Source organism: Ascaphus truei, chromosome 17, assembly GCF_040206685.1.
Source record: "Ascaphus truei isolate aAscTru1 chromosome 17, aAscTru1.hap1, whole genome shotgun sequence".
NCBI lineage: Eukaryota > Metazoa > Chordata > Amphibia > Anura > Ascaphidae > Ascaphus > Ascaphus truei.
Genome location: NC_134499.1, coordinates 5122091 through 5136980, shown reverse-complemented (window position 1 = coordinate 5136980; position 14890 = coordinate 5122091). Strand labels below are relative to the sequence as shown.

The following is a 14890-nucleotide window of genomic DNA, read 5'->3' as shown; positions in this document are numbered from 1 at the left end:
GTGTGTATATGGGAGTGTGTGTGTATATGGGAGTATGTGTGTGTGTGTGTGTGTGTATGGGTGTGTGTGTGTGTATATGGGTGTGTGTGTGTGTGTGTGTGTGTGGGTGTGTGTGTGTATATGGGAGTGTGTGTGTGTATATGGGAGTGTGTGTGTGTGTGTGTGTGTATGGGAGTGTGTGTGTATATGGGAGTGTGTGTGTGTGTATATGGGAGTGTGTGTGTACATATGGGAGTGTGTGTGTGTATATGAGTGTGTGTGTATATGGGAGCGTGTGTGTGTGTATATGGGAGTGTGTGTGTGTGTGTGTGTATATGGGAGTGTGTGTGTGTGTGTGTGTGTGTGTATATGGGAGTGTGTGTGTGTATATGGGTGTGTGTGCGTGTATATGGGAGTGTGTGTGTGTGTGTGTGTGTGTGTGTGTATATGGGAGTGTGTGTGTGTGTGTGTGTGTGTGTGTGTGTGTGTGTATATGGGAGTGTGTGTGTGTGTGTGTATGGGTGTGTGTGTGTATATGGGTGTGTGTGTGTGTGTGGGTGTGTGTGTGTATATGGGAGTGTGTGTATATGGGAGTGTGTGTGTGTGTGTGTGTATATGGGAGTGTGTGTGTATATGGGAGTGTGTGTGTATATGGGAGTGTGTGTGTGTGTGTCTCTCTCCTCTCTGTCTGTCTGTCTCCCCTCTCTGTCTATCTCTCTCCCCTCTCTGTCTGTCTCTCACCCACACTCTCTCTGTCTCTCACCCACTCTCTCTGTCTCTCACCCACACTCTCTGTCTCTCACCCACACTCTCTGTCTCTCACCCACACTCTCACACTCTGGATCTGGATATCTTATTTACCCTGTATATCTCAACTGCCCTATACTACACCAAAATAACTTATACTGCTTTCTTCCAGATCTGACTCAAGCTTCACACAGGAACCATCGGAACCCCCCCCTAACCCAGAAGACAGGTAAGGAACACCTCCCCTCCAATGTATAACATTGTGGGAATGAAGGTATCTGGACATTGAGGGACTGCGGATCAGGTAAGATCCCAGGTGGGATTGCTGCTTTAGATATTGTGAAGCGGGGACGTCCAGACACTGGTTAAGGGGTTCAGGAAACTATATATATATATATGTATATATATGTATATATATGTATATATACAGTGCTCGACAAACCCGGTCGCCAACTCGCCAGCTGCGATCGGATATTGGCTCGTGGCCAGTAACTTTTCCACTACTCTGCAAAATAAAATCCCCTGCTCGAAAAAAAAAAAAAATCCCCTGCTCGAAAAAAAAAAAAATCCCTTTAGCTGATAGCTGATTGGCTGTGAGCGGGATGGAGTTGCCAGGACTTCAAACCACCCTTCCTTCTCTTCACGGGTAAGTAATGATGGGGGGGAGGGTGTGTGCGCGTGTGTCTGCTGCTGCTGCTCCTCCTTACCATCCCCCCCCCCCCCCCCCCCTCCGGCACTCTCCCGCTGTCCGCACGGGTCGGGAGATACCGCCCCCCCCCCCTACGGCACTCTCCCACTGTGCGCGCGGGTCTGGAGATACACCCCCCCCCCCCTCTGGCACTCTCCCCCCTCTGGCACTCTCCCGCTGTGTCAAGCACTGTATATATATATATATATATATATATATATATATATATATATATATATATATATATATATATATATATATATAAAATACACTGGCTATGCAACCAACCCCACACTGATGAGACCCATGAAGGTCGAAACAGCCGTCTATGGGTGGGTTTACTGGCTATGCATCTTAACCCTGGCTGTGTGTGCTTAAAGCTGTGACCATGCAGCAAGCTTAAGCCTATAGGGAACCATGTTTAAAATTGTTTTGAAGCAAAATGTGGCACTGTGTGCTCATTTGCATGTCATTTCCCAGAATCCCTTGCTGCAGTGGAAGTGCTGTGTGCTGGGTGATAATGATGAAAGGCGGGGTTGCAGACCTGCCTAAGGCATGCAAATGAGCATACAGTTGTATTTACATTTGCTATATGCTTTGCTGTGGAGGGTTTTTGTCACTTTTTTTTAAACTAAGTATATATATATATATATATATATACAGTGCTTGACAAATTACCCAAAAATCTACTCGCCAAACCAAAAAATCTACTCGCCACCTAGCCCCGCCCCCAGCCCCTCCCCTAGCTCCACCCCCAGCCCCTCCCCTAGCTCCGTCCCCAGCCCCACTTAAATTTTTTTAAAGTTAATTCCTAGTAAAACATTCTTTTTTGACATAAGTTTATTTATTGTATTACATTTATACGTTACTACAATTATTCCTTGTTACGTGTGTGTGTGTGTGTGTGTGTGTGTGTGTGTGTGTGTGTGTGTGTGTGTGTGTGTGTGTGTGTGTGTGTGTGTGTGTGTGTGTGTGTGTGTGTGTGTGTGTGTGTGTGTGTGTGTGTGTGTGTGTGTGACTATTTTCCTGCACCCATTCACCAGTGGCTGGACGCCCCCTCTTCACAATATCTAAAGCAGCAATCCCGCCTGGGATCTTACCTGATCCGCAGTCCCTCAATGTCCAGGTACCCTCATACCCGCAATGTTATATGTGTGAGGTTGAGGTTACTGACTGGGTAACTGGGTGGAATTACTGACTGGGTGACTGGGTGGAATTACTGACTGGGTGACTGGGTGGGGGTGGAATTACTGACTGGGTGACGGGGTGGGGGTGGAATTACTGACTGGGTGACTGGGTGAGATTACTGACTGGGTGAGATTACTGACTGGGTGACTGGGTGGGATTACTGACTGGGTGAGATTACTGACTGGGTAACTGGGTGGGATTACTGACTGGGTGAGATTACTGACTGGGTGACTGGGTGGGATTACTGACTGGGTGAGATTACTGACTGGGTGACTGGGTGGGATTACTGACTGGGTGAGATTACTGACTGGGTGACTGGGTGTGATTACTGACTGGGTGTGATTACTGACTGGGTGAGGTTACTGACTGGGTAACTGGGTGGGATTACTGACTGGGTGACTGGGTGGGATTACTGACTGGGTGAGATTACTGACTGGGTGACTGGGTGGGATTACTGACTGGGTGAGATTACTGACTGGGTGACTGGGTGTGATTACTGACTGGGTGTGATTACTGACTGGGTGAGGTTACTGACTGGGTAACTGGGTGGGATTACTGACTGGGTGACTGGGTGGGATTACTGACTGGGTGAGATTACTGACTGGGTGACTGGGTGGGATTACTGACTGGGTGAGATTACTGACTGGGTGACTGGGTGGGATTACTGACTGGGTGTGATTACTGACTGGGTGAGATTACTGACTGGGTAACTGGGTGGGATTACTGACTGGGTGAGATTACTGACTGGGTGACTGGGTGGGATTACTGACTGGTGAGATTACTGACTGGGTGAGATTACTGACTGGGTGACTGGGTGGGATTACTGACTGGGTGAGATTACTGACTGGGTAACTGGGTGGGATTACTGACTGGGTGAGATTACTGACTGGGTGACTGGGTGGGATTACTGACTGGGTGAGATTACTGACTGGGTGGGATTACTGACTGGGTGAGATTACTGACTGGGTGACTGGGTGTGATTACTGACTGGGTGTCATTACTGACTGGGTGAGGTTACTGACTGGGTAACTGGGTGGGATTACTGACTGGGTGACTGGGTGGGATTACTGACTGGGTGGGATTACTGACTGGGTGAGATTACTGACTGGGTGACTGGGTGGGATTACTGACTGGGTGAGATTACTGACTGGGTGACTGGGTGTGATTACTGACTGGGTGTGATTACTGACTGGGTGAGGTTACTGACTGGGTAACTGGGTGGGATTACTGACTGGGTGACTGGGTGGGATTACTGACTGGGTGAGATTACTGACTGGGTGACTGGGTGTGATTACTGACTGGGTGAGATTACTGACTGGGTGACTGGGTGGGATTACTGACTGGGTGAGATTACTGACTGGGTAACTGGGTGGGATTACTGACTGGGTGAGATTACTGACTGGGTGACTGGGTGGGATTACTGACTGGTGAGATTACTGACTGGGTGGGATTACTGACTGGGTGAGATTACTGACTGGGTGAGATTACTGACTGGGTGGGATTACTGACTGGGTGAGATTACTGACTGGGTGACTGGGTGTGATTACTGACTGGGTGTGATTACTGACTGGGTGAGGTTACTGACTGGGTAACTGGGTGGGATTACTGACTGGGTGAGATTACTGACTGGGTGACTGGGTGGGATTACTGACTGGGTGGGATTACTGACTGGGTGGGATTACTGACTGGGTGAGATTACTGACTGGGTGAGATTACTGACTGGGTGGGATTACTGACTGGGTGGGATTACTGACTGGGTGGGATTACTGACTGGGTGGGATTACTGACTGGGTGAGATTACTGACTGGGTGACTGGGTGACTGGGTGAGGGGTGGGATGACTGACTGTGTGACTGGTGGGGGGTGGGATTACTGACTGTGTGACTGGTGGGATTACTGACTGGGTGACTGTGGGGGGGTGGGATTACTGACTGGGTGACTGTGTGGGATTACTGACTGGGTGACTGTGTGGGATTACTGACTGGGTGACTGGGTGGGGTGACTGGGTGTGGGGTGACTGACTGGAGGGGTTACCTCTGGTGTCCTGCACACACATGTTCACACACACACACACACACACACACACACACACACACACACACACACACAGTCTCTTTTCCCCATACACATACACACACACACACAGAGTCTCTTTTCCCCATACACATACACACACACACACACACACACACACACACACAGAGTCTCTTTCCCCCATACACATACACACACTCTCTCAGTACCTCACAGTATCTCAGGAGCGCTGGAGGGGAGAGAGGGAGGGGGAGAAACACCCGGCTACTATCTCCAGACCCGCGCGGACAGCCGGAGAGCACCGGAGGGGGGGCGGTATCTCCAGACCCGCGCGGACAGCGGGAGAGCACCGGAGGGGGGGGCGGTATCTCCAGACCCGCGCGGACAGCGGGAGAGCACCGGAGGGGGGGCGGTATCTCCAGACCCGCGCGGACAGTGGGAGAGCATCGGAGGGGGGGGGGGGGCGGTATCTCCCAACCCGCGCGCACAGCGGTAGAGCGCCAGAGGGGGGAGAGCGCCAGAGAGGGGGGGGGTGTATCTCCAGACCCGCGCGCACAGCGGGAGAGTGCCAGAGGGGGGAGAGTGCCAGAGGGGGGAGAGTGCCAGAGGGGGGGGGGGTGTATCTCCAGACCCGCGCGCACAGCGGGAGAGTGCCAGAGGGGGGAAAGTGCCAGAGGGGGGAGAGTGCATCTCCAGACCCGCGCGCACAGCGGGAGAGTGCCGGAGGGGGGGGGCGGTATCTCCCGACCCGTGCGGACAGCGGGAGAGTGCCGGAGGGGGGAGAGTGCCAGAGGGGGGAGAGTGCCAGAGGGGGGAGAGTGCCAGAGGGGTGGGGGGGGTGTATCTCCAGACCCGCGCGCACAGCGGGAGAGTGCCAGAGGGGGGAGAGTGCCAGAGGGGGGGGGGGTGTATCTCCAGACCCGCGCGCACAGCGGGAGAGTGCCGTAGGGGGGCGGGCGGTATCTCCCGACCCGTGCAGACAGCGGGAGAGTGCCGGAGGGGGGGGGGGGGGGACGGTAAGGAGGAGCAGCAGCAGCAGACACACGCGCACACCCCCTCCCCCCCATCATTACTTACCCGTGAAGAGAAGGAAGGGTGGTTTGAAGTCCTGGCAACTCCATCCCGCTCACAGCCAATCAGCTATCAGCTAAAGGGATTTTTTTTTTTTTCGAGCAGGGGATTTTTTTTTTTTTTCGAGCAGGGGATTTTATTTTGCAGAGTAGTGGAAAAGTTACTGGCCACGAGCCAATATCCGATCGCAGCTGGCGAGTGGGTTTGTCGAGCACTGTATATATATATATATATAAAATAATATGTATTAAAATAATATATACGAAAAATAAAAGGGGTCCTGTTTTTTCTGATGTGTGTGTGTATGTGTATGTATGTATGTATGTATGTATGTATGTATGTATGTATGTATATATATATATATATATATATATATATATATATATATATATATATATATATATATACATACACATACACACACACACACACATCAGAAAAAACAGGACCCCTTTTATTTTTCGCCATATTTTGCAGTAAAATCACTCCATCTTCATGACAATTTGAGCCATTATAGGTCTGTCACTGGAGATTATTACACTTAAGAATTATTTGATAATCTAATAAATATTCTTTGGCATTGGTTGACGGCGTGATGACCTCATCACGTGCACAGTTACAACATGGTGTAGCGCAGAAGATAAGCGCGTTATAAAGAGGGTGAGACAGAGCAAGAATTGGGGTCCAAAACACTGACATAAAATATCCCCCGATAATGGGCGGAGCTAGGAGGGCTGAAAAAACGAATTCATAAAACAATATATCGTTCAGGAGCGGGAGCAGCGCGTTATCGATGATGCAATCAGACTGCAGCGTTCTCGTCTTCGGGCGCGCTTTTCAGCAGGAGGACATTTTGAACTCAAATTTTATAGTAATTTTAGTGTTCAGATTACAACAGTTTTCCCACATTTACGAGCTACGAAGGAAAAACTATTTCTCGTTGAACATGAATTTACCGCAGTGTATCTGGGACTTCTGGACAGAATACATTGACCTCAATTTAGTGAACATCGGTTAATTGTCTACATTGTGCTTTATATAATGTTATTCTACATAACAGACCTACAATTGTGCACATTGTTATGGGGATTGAGTGAGAAATATATAAAATATGATGAAAAATGAAAGGGGTCCATGTTTTAATCCCAGGAGTCTGGAAGCAAGCACCATGGGTTTGTGATGACTCATTCGTATAGGTTACATAGTTGCATAGTAGATGAGGTTGACAAAAGACATTCGCCCAGCAAGTTCAACCTATGCTAAATGTAGACGACAGATACTTTATCCTATATCCGTCCTTGCAGTATATTGAGCCAGTGGAAGGCAAACAAAAAACCCCAGAGTCATATCATCCAATGATATCTCATAAGGGGGGAAAATAAATTCCTTCCCGACTCCAAATATTGGTAATCGGATTAATCCCTGTATCAACATCCTTCCCATGTTTACTTATTTGGTATATCCCTGTATACCGTTCCTTTCTAAATAGATGTCCAACCTATTTTTTTTTTTAACAAATCTATTGTATCTGCCATCATAGTCTCCATGGGTAATGAATCGCACACTGTAACTGCCCTTACTGTGAAGAACCCTTTCCTTTGTTGCTGGTGAAATCTCCTTTCCTCCAACCTCAAAGGATGACCCAGTGTCCTTTGTTCTGCCCGTGGGATGAATAGTTCTTTTGAAAGCTCCTTGTATTGTCCCCGAATATATTTGTACAGTATATTGTTATCATATCCCCTCTTAAAGACGCCCCTTTCTAATGTAAATAAATCTAATTTAGCTACCCTCTCCTCATAAACCAGATTATCCATCACCTTTTTTTAAATTTTAGTTTACATGACTCGTGATGTTATTCTGCAGGTTACGTGACTCGTGATGTCATTCGTACAGGTTACGTGATTTGTGATGTCATTTGTTGAGTCGTGTAATTTCGCAGTGTACAGGTTGTGAAATCTTTCAATTGACCAATAATAATGTTCTTCAAGCCCATAATATTGTGTATAGGTCTTTGGCAACCTCACAGATCTCTACTTCATGTGTACCAAATCTATCCCATTTCTTGATCTGTTATCAGGCCTAAATGTGAAAAGCTATAGGATATTATGGTAACAGCAAAGGTGTTAGAGAGCTAAGCGCTTTGACTTAATTACAAGTGCAATGTTTGTTGCTAGGTGGGACTAGATCTCTAGCCCTTTGCTGCCTGAGGGGCCGCAACACATTGAAAAGTAATGTGTTGCAGGCCCATCAGGAAGCAAAGTGGTTTCATGTCATGATCCCACTACTGACACCAATTGAAAGTATGGCTTCACCTTCAGGCACCTCTTCCTCGGCTGGTTTCTCCTCCGGCCAGTCACAGGGGGTTTGCTCTTCCTCCTTTTCGGGCTCCGGGGCGTAGAACTCGGGCCTCCGGACCAGCGGCTCAAAGGTGGAGACCCGCAGGAACTTCTTGCGGGACAGGCACAGGAATTTGCGGCTCTTGCGCTGCTTGTTGAGTGGGAACTGCAGGGACTTGGCTTTTTCTGGCACGGAGGACGCTGGCGCTGTTTTGGTGCCCAGGCCGACGGGGAATCTCCGGGACAGCGAGAAGCAGAAGTTCCGCTCCTTACTCTTGTGGGCGCTGCGCAGGTCCATTCCGTACAACCTCTGCAGACACAGCAAGAGGATAAGTCTGTGCTGACCAGTGCCCCCTGCTACTCCTACACTACTCCCCCACTTATGGATCAGTTCCAATTTTCAAGGCTCATACCACCCCCTATCCACTCTCACCACCTAACCCTCTGGGTGCCCCAAGATATACTCTGCCAGTCATAAGGGCCGAACGCCAATGGAGCCGTAAACACAACCGGAACAGAAGTAGAGAAACCTCCATTTCAGTTCAAGTCCCGGGGGGTTCTGCCCATGACCGCTACATCATGCAACCACGTGGTTAAATAGGAACAGCCACGTAGCGTGCAAAAATAAAATAAAATGTAACCAACCCTTTAATGCACCCAGCTTCCTTATCAATGTTAAATCTCTTCATTTATTCAGTAACTCCCTGTGAAAAATAAAAAAAATAATTTGGGGGGTGGGAAATGTACACATGGAATTTTCAAAGGATCCCAGGATATTCTTATTTTAATCAGTAGGTTTATTGTCCTTCCCCTTTATCTGTTTGGTCAATCATGACAGCATACTTATATTGCAAAATGGAAAAAACAATTGGTAGACGAAAAACAAGATGGCACTATATCAGGAGTCGCCAACTCCAGTCCTAAAGTGCCACCAACAGGTCAGGTTTTCAGGATATCCCTGCTTCAGCACAGGTGGCTCACTCCCTGTTTCAGCACAGGTGGCTCAGTCAACAACTGAGCCACTTGTGCTGAAGCAGAGATGTCCTTAAACCTGACCTGTTGGTGGCCCTTGAGGATGGGAGTTGGCCTCCCCTGTACTTTTAATTTCTATATTCACCCGGGGACTATTTACGCCATGGCGGTCTTGGTAGTTGAAAATTAAACTGTGCATTTAAGGACCCAGAAATGGTCTTTTCAAGAGACATGTATGTACAGTTAGGTCCGGAAATAATGGGACACTGACACCATTTTCATCATTTTGGCTCTGTACGCCACCACAATGGATTTGAAATGAAACAACCGAGATGCAATAGAAGTGCAGACTTTCAGCTTTAATTCAAGGGGTTGAACAAAAATATCGTATGAAACGTTTAGGAATTGCAACCATTTTCATACACAGGACCCTTATTTCAGGGGCTCAAATGTAATTGGACAAATGAACACAATCATAAATAAAATGTTCATTTTTAATACTTTGTCGAGAATCCTTTGCAGGCAATGACTCCTTGAAGTCTGGAACGCATGGATATCACCAAACGCTGGGTTTCCTCCTTTGTGATGCTTTGCCAGGCTTTTACTGTAGCTGTCTTCAGTTGTTGTTTGTTCATGGGTCTTTCTGCCTTAAGTTTTGTCTTCTTTGCCTTAAAAAACTCCTGGGTTGCTTTCGCAGTATGTTTTGGGTCATTGTCCATCTGTAAAGTGAAGTGCCGTCCAATCAATTTTGCTGAATTTGGCTGAATCTGAGCACACAATATATCCCTATGCACTTCAGAATTCATCCGGCTGCTTCTGTCTTCTGTCACATCAATAAACACTAGTGACCCAGTGCCATTGTAAGCCATGCATGCCCATGCCTTCACACTGCCTCCACCGTGTTTTACAGATGATGTGGTATGCTTCAGATCATGAGCCGTTCCAAGCCTTCTCCATACTTATTTCCTCCCATCATTCTGGTACAGGTTGATCTTAGTTTCATCTGAATGTCCAAAGAATGCTGTTCCAGAACTGGGCTGGCTTTTTTAGATATTGTTTGGCAAAGTCTAATCTGGCCTTTCTGTTCTTGAGGCTTATGAATGGTTTGCACCTTGTGGTAAACCCTCTGTATTTGCTCTCGTGAAGTCTTCTCTTTATGGTAGACTTGGATAATGATATGCCAACCTCCTGGAGACTGTTCTTCACTTGGCTGGATGTTGTGAAGGGGTTTTTCTTTACCATGGAAAGGATCCTACGATCATCCACCATTGTTGTCTTCCCTGGACGTCCAGGCCTTTTTGTGTTGCAGTGCTAACCAGTGCGTTCTTTTTTTCCTCAGAATGTACCAAACTGTTGATTTGGCCACTCCTAATGTTCCTGCTATCTCTCTGATGGATTTTTTTTTTTTTTGCAGCCTAGGGATGCCCTGTTTCACATGTTGTGAGCTCACAGCAACAGCTTCCAAATGCGAATGCCACACCTGGAATCAACTCCAGACCTTTTACTTGCTTTATTGATGATGAAATAACGAAGGAATAGCTCACACCTGTCCATGAAACAGCTTTTGAGTCAATTGTCCAATTACTTTTGGTCCCTTGAAAAAGAGGGGGCTACATATTAAAGAGATGTAATTCCTAGACCCTTCCTCCAAATTTGGATGTGAATGCCCTCAAATTAAAGCTGATAGACTGCACTTTAAGCCCATATTCATTATTTAACTGTAACTTGAATTTATTTTGGTACACAGCCGAAATAACAAAACTTGTATCAGTGTCCAATTATTTCCGGACCTAACTGTATGTATGTATGTATGTATGTTGCACAATTAATGTACATAGTGTTTCACAGCAGTAATATACGTGACAATGATATAAATAATATAAATAACACACAAAGGGGAGACGTGCTTCAGACATAAAAGTAACATTTAGGAAGAGGAGTCTCTGCTCCGAAAAGCTTACAATCTAATTGGTAGGAAGAACGTACAGAGACAGTGGGAGGGCGTTCAGGTAAGTCCGTCTGCAAGGGCCAAGCTTTATGTATCAGGTGTATAGTATCAGCCACAGAAGCTACTCATATGCTTCCTTAAGCAGGTGTGTTTTAAGGTGGGTCTTAAAGGTGGATAGAGAGGGTGCTAGCCGGGTATCGAGGGGAAGGGCAATTCAGAGGTGCGGGGCAGTCAGTGAGAAAGGTTTAAGGCGGGAGAGGGCTTTAGATATAAAGGGGGTAGAAAGAAGACATCCTTGAGCAGAACACAAGAGTCGGGATGGTGCATAGTGAGAAATTAGGACTGAGTTGTAAGGAGGGGCAGAGGGGGGTATAGTGAGATATTAGGGTGAGATGTAAGGAGGGGCAGAGGGGGGTATAGTGAGAGATTAGGGTGAGATGTTAGGAGGGGCAGAGGGGGGTATAGTGAGAGATTAGGGTGAGATGTAAGGAGGGGCAGAGGGGGGTATAGTGAGAGATTAGGGTGAGATGTAAGGAGGGGCAGAGGGGGGTATAGTGAGAGATTAGGGTGAGATGTTAGGAGGGGCAGAGGGGGGTATAGTGAGAGATTAGGGTGAGATGTAAGGAGGAGCAGAGGGGGGTATAGTGAGAAATTAGGGTGAGATGTTAGGAGGGGCAGAGGGGGGTATAGTGAGAGATTAGGGTGAGATGTAAGGAGGGGCAGAGGGGGGTATAGTGAGAGATTAGGGTGAGATGTTAGGAGGGGCAGAGGGGGGTATAGTGAGAGATTAGGGTGAGATGTAAGGAGGGGCAGAGGGGGGTATAGTGAGAGATTAGGGTGAGATGTGAGGAGGGGCAGAGGAAGGTATAGTGAGAGATTAGGGTGAGATGTAAGGAGGGGCAGAGGGGGGTATAGTGAGATATTTGAGTGAGATGTAAGGAGGGGCAGAGGGGGGTATAGTGAGATATTTGGGTGAGATGTTAGGAGGGGCAGAGGGGGGTATAGTGAGAGATTAGGGTGAGATGTAAGGAGGAGCAGAGGGGGGTATAGTGAGAAATTAGGGTGAGATGTAAGGAGGGGCAGAGGGGGGTATAGTGAGAGATTAGGGTGAGATGTTAGGAGGGGCAGAGGGGGGTATAGTGAGAGATTAGGGTGAGATGTAAGGAGGGGCAGAGGGGGGTATAGTGAGAGATTAGGGTGAGATGTGAGGAGGGGCAGAGGAAGGTATAGTGAGAGATTAGGGTGAGATGTAAGGAGGGGCAGAGGGGGGTATAGTGAGATATTTGGGTGAGATGTAAGGAGGGGCAGAGGGGGGTATAGTGAGATATTTGGGTGAGATGTAAGGAGGGGCAGAGGGGGGTATAGTGAGAGATTAGGGTGAGATGTAAGGAGGGGCAGAGGGGGTATAGTGAGAGATTAGGGTGAGATGTTGGGAGGGGCAGAGGGGGGTATAGTAAGAGATTAGGGTGAGATGTAAGGAGGGGCAGAGGGGGGTATAGTGAGAGATTAGGGTGAGATGTAAGGAGGAGCAGAGGGGGGTATAGTGAGAAATTAGGGTGAGATGTTAGGAGGGGCAGAGGGGGGTATAGTGAGAGATTAGGGTGAGATGTAAGGAGGGGCAGAGGGGGGTATAGTGAGAGATTAGGGTGAGATGTTAGGAGGGGCAGAGGGGGGTATAGTGAGAGATTAGGGTGAGATGTAAGGAGGGGCAGAGGGGGGTATAGTGAGAGATTAGGGTGAGATGTAAGGAGGGGCAGAGGAGGGTATAGTGAGAGATTAGGGTGAGATGTAAGGAGGGGCAGAGGGGGGTATAGTGAGAGATTTGGGTGAGATGTAAGGAGGGGCAGAGGAGGGTATAGTGAGAGATTAGGGTGAGATGTAAGGAGGGGCAGAGGGGGGTATAGTGAGATATTAGAGTGAGATGTAAGGAGGGGCAGAGGGGGGTATAGTGAGAGATTAGGGTGAGATGTAAGGAGGGGCAGAGGAGTGTAAAGCTTTAAAAGTGAGGAGGAGAATTGAGTGTGAGATGCGGGATTAGATAGACATTTATCAATTACTCGAAAGTATGTGTTAATCATAGAAACATTGAATGTTTTTTTGTTTTGTTTTTTAAATTATACATTTTAAATTAAAAATTCCTATACACGTACATTTAGTCCAAGGAGGGACTGTTCCTTTAAGGTGTCAATCACAGTACTTTTAGGCATTAGGCAATCTGATTGGTTCAGGTTGTTCTCAAAGATACACTGATCCCTCTTCCAATCGGATTGGCTCAGGGTTGTCCTGGACACACTGATTCCGCCTCCCTAGCTCTTGGAATGTTCCACTCGCCCGAAATTTATGGGGGAGGGCAGATTGCATTAAATCCCCAATTGTGTCTCGAAATTTTGGTTAAACTTAAAACTTCAAGGCTAACAAGTCTCAAGTGTGTGTACAAGCGACTTCATAATGCAGTCAGAGGGTGCCCCATGCACAGGAATCACGGGAGCAAGAAAGACTTAGAGTCCCCCTCTCATTCCTTCATGGAAACCTTATTATAGCAGCAGGGGGAGGGGGCACTGGCTCTATTCATTTATAACCCCCCCCCGTTTGTAAGGAAGGGAATGCATACCTGCAGCAGGAGGCGTTTGGGTTTGGGGCCGCGCTTTCTGCACCCGGAGGCTCTTTCCTTCTCCTCCCTACAACACACAGAATGGGTATTATGTTCCCTGTCACCGCAGGGTTAGGTATTAACCTCTTAGTACCATTGGGACGCAGTGTACAGGAGCGGCGCAACGCCGGGCGCAACACGCCGGGTGCAACGTCGGGCGCAACATGCCGGGTGCCCCGCACGTCCTGGCACTACACACGCCGGGTGTTACCCCGCACGTCCTGGCACTACACACGCCGGGAGCCCCGCACGTCCTGGCACTACACACGCCGGGTGTCCCGCACGTCCCGGCACTACACACGCCGGATGCCCCGCACGTCCTGGCACTACACACGCCGGGAGCCCCGCACGTCCCGGCACTACACACGCCGGGAGCCCCGCACGTCCCGGCACTACACACGCCGGGTGCCCCGCACGTCCCGGCACTACACACGCCGGGAGCCCCGCACGTCCCGGCACTACACACGCCGGGTGTCCCGCACGTCCCGGCACTACACACGCCGGGAGCCCCGCACGTCCCGGCACTACACACGCCGGGTGTCCCGCACGTCCCGGCACTACACACGCCGGGAGCCCCGCACGTCCCGGCACTACACACGCCGGGTGTCCCGCACGTCCTGGCACTACACACGCCGGGAGCCCCGCACGTCCTGGCACTACACACGCCGGGAGCCCCGCACGTCCTGGCACTACACACGCCGGGTGTCCCGCACGTCCCGGCACTACACACGCCGGGAGCCCCGCACGTCCCGGCACTACACACGCCGGGAGCCCCGCACGTCCTGGCACTACACACGCCGGGTGTCCCGCACGTCCCGGCACTACACACGCCGGGAGCCCCGCACGTCCCGGCACTACACACGCCGGGAGCCCCGCACGTCCTGGCACTACACACGCCGGGTGTCCCGCACGTCCCGGCACTACACACGCCGGGAGCCCCGCACGTCCTGGCACTACACACGCCGGGTGCCCCGCACGTCCTGGCACTACACACGCCGGGAGCCCCGCACGTCCTGGCACTACACACGCCGGGTGCCCCGCACGTCCCGGCACTACACACGCCGGGAGCCCCGCACGTCCTGGCACTACACACGCCGGGAGCCCCGCACGTCCTGGCACTACACACGCCGGGAGCCCCGCACGTCCTGGAACTACACACGCCGGGTGCCCCGCACGTTCCGGCACTACACACGCCGGGTGCCCCGCACGTCCCGGCACTACACACGCCGGGTACCCCGCACGTCCTGGCACTACACACGCCGGGTGCCCCGCACGTCC

General features: G+C 49.7%; 1 protein-coding gene across 3 annotated transcripts in view; it reads right to left on the bottom strand.

Moving 5' to 3' along the window:
• Positions 1–14890, bottom strand: part of CBX7 (chromobox 7) — a 67370-nt gene that overhangs the window by 41250 nt on the left and 11230 nt on the right. For all 3 annotated transcript variants that reach the window (XR_012788512.1, XM_075573762.1, XM_075573761.1), the window contains exons 4-5: positions 13574–13640; positions 8019–8352 (exon numbers count right to left, since the gene is read on the bottom strand). Coding sequence is in view for 2 of the 3 variants with exons in the window: in XM_075573762.1 (XP_075429877.1) it covers positions 8019–8352; positions 13574–13640 (401 nt within the window). In the remaining variant the exon portion in view is untranslated. The remainder of the gene's footprint in view (positions 1–8018; positions 8353–13573; positions 13641–14890) is intronic.